Consider the following 7,785-nt stretch of genomic DNA (forward strand, 5'->3'; position numbering starts at 1 on the left):
AAGAATAAAGGATATGACAAGAAAATGGGCTTCTGAAATGCAGAAAAAAGTGAAAAAACAAAGTATTATAAGAAATAAAATAGTATTAATACAAAATAAACAATGATCAACCAACAACAAACAATCAAAATTTATTGTTTCGAAAGCTCTCAACTGGTACAGCCCTGGTGAAGCTCTACAAAGTGGGGCGAAATGTCGGCAAGTAAATAGTTATTAGCAATTTTTTGTTTTCTTCTGACCGCACCCCTAACAATCTTCTTCATAATTTTAAATAATATGGTCAATTATTTATTTATATAATTTAATTTTTTATTATCTTTAAAAGAACCTTTTTATCTGGAAAAAGACGAGGTTGGGAAATTTTAGTTATTTTTTTCTTCTAAAAGTTCTTTTTTAATAACAATAAAAAAAAGGTAAAAAGAGTTATTTCAAAGAATCAATTCATTAAAATGAGTGAATTAGTTCAGTTGGAAGAATTGAATTACCCATCTCCATAGATAAGCCATTTTTGTCACCAGCTAATAAATAGAACTGGTAGTTAGGTTCGGAGAGCCTTCTTAAGCCTCTAAGAATAATGGTTGAGTGGAAAAACTATCTCAGCAAGAAGTCCTTATAAAGTCCTGCAAAGTGGGGCAGAACATTAGATCTTAAAAAATAGTTATTGTATTAGTTGAATTACTTTTTGATCTCACTCAGACCATCTTTCTTATGTTGTTAATATTTTAGTTTTATATAGTATTTTTATTTATAGTTTTTAATCTTCTTCCTTAGATTGTCAATCCTTGATATAATAGTCTTAGAGATCTTGAGATTTATCAACACTATTAATGTTATTTATACTGTTGCGTGATACCCAGACCAAGAGGAAAAAAATGCAATGAACCAAAACAAAGAAAAAGATTTTTTATTGTAGTACATAAGTAACCAAAAGTATGAACACCAAGTCCACAACAATTACACCTGTTCTTTTTTCGTTTTACACTCCTATCCAGTGAAACATCGTTTATGAACGGACCGATCAAATTGATTGGTTATCTATCTTTTCTCTCCCCAAGGAAAGAACCTCGTTACAATATATATTATATTATTACAAGTTACATATATTATATTATATTAAGCTAATTAATTTCTTAAATTTAAATTTTGAACTTGATAAAAAAAATCCATATTTTTTCAGATGGTTAACACTACTTTTATCCCAGGAGTTTCCTCTCCCAGATGTTCTCAGGATATGGGATTCCCTTCTTGCAGACACTTTTAGGTTCTCATTTCTTATTTTTGTCTGTTGTGCCATGATAATGTGAGTATGATATTAAATAATCTTACTTTTTATTATATTAGTGCCCATAATTGAAAACATAATTTTATTATCTCCTTTTATTGTGGGTTTTGTCCAGTAACCCTTGGCAGCTTAATTGCCTTTGCTTATGTACTATATGTAATATGTACATGTGCTTGGTTGGCTATATCAGTGATTTGGTTTGGTGAATATGAGGAAGCTATTTAATCAAATATTGCAATGTTTATGCTAGTAAATTAAGTAGTAAGAATGCTAGTACGGAATTAGTTATAAAAATTAGTAACCAATAAAATAAAATATATACGTAGTAATCGCTAAATCAATTATTGGTAAAACAGAATACAGTTAAGCTTTGTTATAATACTGTTCCTAGGAACCATAGAAATAAAGCGCTTTAACTGATAAATTCTTAAAAAACAAATCATAAAATTAATACATTATTAATGGTTCTTTTTTTTAAATTAATGGCTTGAAGTATTTTTTAAATTAGAATTTTCTAATTGATTGCTATGTTTCCTATTATTCATGAAAATGTTCGAAACCACATAAAAAAATGTGCGAATTATCTCTAAAGCTGAAAATTTGAATGCAAAGCTTGAAAATTAATGGGAGCAATTTGGTAACAAAAGTTCATTAAAATTATTTATATATGTTGTAATATTCAAAAATATTTAAAATAAATAAAAAGAAAATTGATAGTTTTAACTTAATTCTCATATCTAAAGTATAGTTTTGAAGATGACTAGGTCAAATAAAAAGATTAAATATTAAATAAACATGAGAATTTTTATTTTTAATTATTTATAATATTATAGACTCTTAATCTCAGAGTGGGTTTCTAGGTTGTCAGAACAGACACTTTTTTACCAATAATACTTAATTAAATTAATATCTACTTTCACAACTGTATTTAATTTTAGGTAGAGCGAAACTAACCAATTTATACAATCTTCTATGAACAAACTAACACTTGTTGTAAATTCTTTCAGCAAACAAACACTGACTGTTAACAAAGCATTTGTCCTCTATAAGTTTTGACTCATCTCATTCTCTGGCGATCCAAAACAAAGAGTTCCTTGTTTTTCTTGGGTGACTCCTCGATGTCTTCCTTTTCAAGATATCCACCCTTGAGATAGACAAAAGATGATGGGGACCTCATCATCCAGGAAACATCATTCCCTGCCCATGCCTTAGCAACGAATCCTACAAAAACCAAGTTTTCTTCCTTCCCCTCCTCTAGGTTTTAGTTCTTAACATCGATTGTAGCACTATGGTTTTGAGTTTTCTTCCACTCCAACTCTTTCCCCAATATTTTTACATATATATTGTTTATCTTTTTAAAATGATTGAATTTTGAATATTCTAAACACTTTTTACCATATGCTGGACACTTTTCTTTTTCAAATAGGTGTTTTCCCTCATAATATCTACGTGTCCCGTAGTTACTTCCCATCCTGCTTTTATTCATTTTTTTTTTTCAATTTATTTATCTCCAATTTGCTTACAATCTCATCTTCGAGTTTAGAATCCATTTTCATTTTTTGCAATTGTTTTTCTGTTTCTTGAACAGCCATTGCTTCATCAATCATTTTCTGAAACGTTAAATCTTTCCATAGTAACAGTCATTTTCTAAAATAATTATCTTTAATTCTTACTACAAACCAATCTCTTATAATTTCATGTTTCAAATCACGAGTAATCGATCTCTATTTTAATATTGGTATTAAATTAATAGGATCCATTCGTTAATCTTTTATAGTAAAAAAAAAATAGTAAAATAATAAAATTTATTAGATCTAAGTGATTTTACATGTTTTTTTCAACTACTGTTCCAACCACAACAAAAATCCGCACAGAAACTCCCCGATCTGTGTGACAGTGTTATCACTGTACAGCACTTAGACATCCTATTAAGCTATAAAGTCCTAATTACAGAGATAAACAAAAATAATTTAAGCAATAAAATCTCAATTACAAAATTCCTAGTAACAATAGTCTTTTAATGCAGAAGCATCGGTATTGTAATTGTCAGTAGTAGAGGCTACATATCCAGGGCCCACTTAATCAGGTTAAATTTTATTACTATGGATTTTCAGTAACTAATTATTATTTTATTTTTTTAGTTTACTCAGGAATCAAATTAACCAGGTTAACTTAATTTAACAGGGATAAATTAACCAGGCTAAATTTTATTACTATGGGTTTTCAGTAACTAATTATTGTTTTTTTTTTGTTTTTTTTAGTTTACTCAGGGATCAAATTCTAAAAAATGACTTTCCATCTAATGTTAAACTGCTTCAGGTGAGTAAATTACTTTAATATTTGATATAGATATAGATATAGACAGTTATAGATCGACTTTTCATTTCAGTAGTCTAAGTGGGAAGAAGGGGTGTGAAATGTATACTATATTTATATACTGTGTTTCAGTATCAGGTGCTTTACAGCGAGGTATAATATCATATAATATAATATATATATATATATATGTGTTAAAAATTAATTTTTATTTTTTTAATCACTCATTAACTTTTCGCGATATAGGCTCATGAAGAAAATAAATTTCCAGACCCAACTTTTTATTACCTAATATAACTTTTACTAGATAAATTTTTGCCAACTTAAAATGCAATTTAATTTTTTTGTCAACTGCAATGTATAGGTTGTTGTATTATTTGTTTGTAAATATGGAAAAGTTGTCGTTATAAAGCTGCAGAGTATCACTGATCGTTTGATTCCAATATTTTATTTTTGTGTTGTTTTTTTTTGGACAGGAAAATGTATCATGAAAGAATAATATGACTCACTTTTTGTTAATCTATCAGTAGCTCGCCGAGTATAAATCAAACTGAAATACAGATATACGGCTGATCTACCTATGTAAAAAACAACAGCAATAATTATTTAAAGGGCCAAAAAAATGAATGTTAACGTTTATATTACATTAATTAAGTATTTGGAACACATTAATTTATTTATTATAACCTAAATAATTCATAACAATGAAAATCTGTAGATGTGAATATTTCCTAAATGAAGTTTTCATGGACATACTTTTATAAGAATTTTTTCTTTTATTGAGTTCCTTAATTTATATTTTCAATTTGGGCACTCAACCCTCAAACATTTTGGATTTAACTGAGGGCATATAGGTTACTAAGTAATGTTTTTTTTATAATAGTGTATTATAATACACACTATTTTTTTTATATATCTATATATATAAAAAAGATAGTGGCCGAATCTTTGTCTACAATAAATTTTTTTATTAGTGGACCGATTTCCGTGCAGTTTTTCAAAATGTTCCACTTTGCCGTGGGAAGGTTTAAAGATAATGAAAGCCCGAGATTTGTAAGTAAAAAAAACTTATGAACAAAATTAAACGTAAGGCATGAGGTAAAGTAGGTCTGTAATTTTTGTTTTTAGAAAAAAGAAAATCATATTCGTTTTTAGGATTGTCCCAATGTACCAATCCCCCCCCCCCCTCCTCTGAAAATTAGTATTTAAGGGTTTCCTGAGATGCTGAAAACGAATATCAACTTTGTTTCACTCCTAAAAAATCTTTTACCACATTTTGTATAGTAAGTCCGTCTGGATTTTTTCAATATTTTGAAAATTACTAGACACAGGGAGGGTTTTTATTTTAAAACACTATTTATATTTTAGGTAGTATATACATGACAAATAAAATTACCTCAAAGAAGAAAAAAAAAATCGCCTAAATCGGACCAGTATTAAGGATGATACGGCAAAGTTAGTTGTCATGAAATACGTTACCATGGTTACCGTCTTATCACATCATCTATATAAAAGGGAGCAGTCGAATCTTTGTCCATAATCAATTTTTTTATTACTAAACCGATTTAATCAATGTAGTCTGTACGTTACAATGTTATAGATAATCAAATTGCTTAAAAAAAATCATTAAAATCGAACCAATAAAAATATTTTAGCATACTTTCTTATGTCAGTTGGTCTGAATCTTTTTAATATTGTACTAATATACAGATTAGTCTCTTCTATGAAAAAAAAAATTAATTATTTCCTAAATGAGTTTTTGAAGTTCTAAAAAAAGACTACATAGCATTTATTTTTTTTTTTATGTTACCAAATCATTATAATAAAGTATACGTAAATGTTTAATTTTAACCAAATACAACCATTTATTGATATGTATACAATATACAAACTAGTCAGCTAGTCCGTATATGTAAAAGGGAATGGTCGAATCTTTTTCCACAATAAACTTATATTAGTGGACTGATTTATATGCAGTTTTTTCAAAATATTCCCTTTCGCTATGGGAAGGTTTAAAGATAATGAAATCCCAAAATTCTCGATTAGAAAAAAAAAATATGATCAAAATTAAGTGTTTTTTGTTTGTAGCTCAGAAAGTATGCCTTTTTTCACTGTTATTGTACACCGATCGTTCCATCTCTTTCCTAGGAATAAGAAAAAATATTACTGATTCTATTAAGCTCTATTATTATTTATATTACAAAAAATTATAAAAAAATAATGTGGCTCTGTGTAAAGTATGTCACTACATTTGTTTTTAGAAAAGAGCATTTCATATTTGTTTTTAGTGTCGTCTCAAACTACCAAATAGCATTTTTCTAAGAGATTAAAAATTAGAAATTTTTCACCTTAATTCTTTAAGAAGATTTTATTTCTCTCGATGTCAATTGCTCATTTAATTTAATCTTCATTGGCAATGAGGTACCAAACAATATTTTTGTGAATATGTGATTTATCTATAATTTTAATTTCACTATATGTACCCAGGACACGGAGTTCCTCTATGTTACTATTTGATATAGATACTTTATTTTTAAACATAATGCAAATTTCTGTTTCATTCCTTATCGTATATAATGGTTTAATTTATGTTACCAAATCATAATAATAAAGTAAATGATCAATTTTAGCTAAATACAATAATTTATATCTATCTATCAATTTTGTTCATTAAATCTATATATACCCTCAAATATATATATACTGAAGCATTGCTGTGTCAGCTAGTTATTCATAATTGTCGTCGTTAATGATATATTCAAATCAAGTATATACTGAAATAATATGTTTGTCGTTGTTAATGATATATTCAAATCAAGTATATACTGAAATAATATGTTTGTAATATTTAAGCACATTCATAAAAAGATTGAACATTCACCATAATGAGAAGTGATTTATGCCACTTTCATTCTCACTGATTGATTAAAAACTTATGATTTATATTTTACTTTTTAAATTACTAGCTGGTCAAAAACTATTTTTTTTTCTTATTTATTCACTTCATTTTATTAGTTTAAAAAAAAAATGTAATTCCCTTTGTTTTTTTTAACTTACAAACTTTATTATATACCTATAACGGTATGAGTACATATGGTTACAAAATAATGATTTTTTATAATATTTTATTGATATATTATTTTATAATTATCATTGTTAGTTGTATATTATTGAAATACATATTATGTACTTAAACAGTGTGTGTGTGAGTGACATTTAATTACATTTACAAATAAATAAATTAACATCACACCATAAATGAAAAGTGATTTAGGCCACTTTTATTCTTACTGGCTCGTTAAAAACTTAAATTATTAATTTACAACTCACATTTTACTTTTTAAATTACATACTCGGCAAAATTTAATTTTTTCTTTCTCCCATCTATTCCAATTAATAGACCAATTAAGTAGACTTAAACTAAACCTAATAGTTCACCAATTGTTTATAATTTTTAACATACATACTTTATTTTGTATAAGTATTTATGACTAAATACTATAATAATGTATAAATGATTTTTTAATAAAGAAGACCGTTATTATTCAAAATAGACAATGTGAATAATAAGTGTGTTTTACAATATAACTTTAAAGGTAATAAAATAATAATCAGTTTAGCATAGCTAGTAAATGGGATAGATATTTGTAAAGGAAGTTTGCACTCGAGACAGACGAGGGTCCAGACAGATATGTAAACAAGAAAAGGAAGGGGCGACTCCCTAAAGGGGTATGAATGGTTGCAATCAGCGTTGGGCTCTAATCTTGTAATCAAACTGGAGGGAGAGTTTGGGGGGTCCTTCTCTGTCAACCTTTCTTGGTTTTTTTTATTTTTTTATATTACCTATCTTCTGTTAATTTATATGTTATCAATAGAAATTTTACAAAAAAAAAAATGTATCAATTCTAAAAATATATAAATTATTTTTAAAAAAATTGTTAAATCCTATAATAAATGTTAACTAGGGATAGAGTACTATTAATTTATGTTTTACCCGAAGGAATTTTACAGTAAAAGTAATAAAAAATGTATAAATTTCATAACTTTATAAAATAATTATTGTAAATTACTTTGTTTTTATTGTTTGTTTTGTTTTGGGATTCATCTTTTATTATTAATTATCGATCACAACTATTAAGGAAAAGCCTTAATTGGGGCACATTGAGCCCACATTTTTTTAATATAAA

At 26.9% G+C, this 7,785-nt stretch overlaps 1 protein-coding gene across 4 annotated transcripts in view; it reads left to right on the forward strand.

Annotated features, from left to right (window-relative positions):
• LOC106681700 (TBC1 domain family member 13) overlaps positions 1–7,785 on the forward strand; it is a 24,546-nt gene that overhangs the window by 11,641 nt on the left and 5,120 nt on the right. For 3 of the 4 annotated variants that reach the window (XM_067048808.1, XM_014422159.3, XM_067048809.1), the window contains 2 exons: positions 1,178–1,300; positions 3,544–3,601. In XM_067048808.1, the coding sequence (XP_066904909.1) occupies positions 1,178–1,300; positions 3,544–3,601 (181 nt within the window). Of the gene's footprint in view, positions 1–1,177; positions 1,301–3,423; positions 3,464–3,543; positions 3,602–7,785 lie in introns of those variants that run through there. The other variant, XM_067048807.1, reaches the window with a different exon arrangement.

Source organism: Halyomorpha halys, unplaced genomic scaffold (assembly GCF_000696795.3).
Source record: "Halyomorpha halys isolate HHAL.00 unplaced genomic scaffold, Hhal_1.1 Scaffold360.1, whole genome shotgun sequence".
Lineage (NCBI taxonomy): Eukaryota > Metazoa > Arthropoda > Insecta > Hemiptera > Pentatomidae > Halyomorpha > Halyomorpha halys.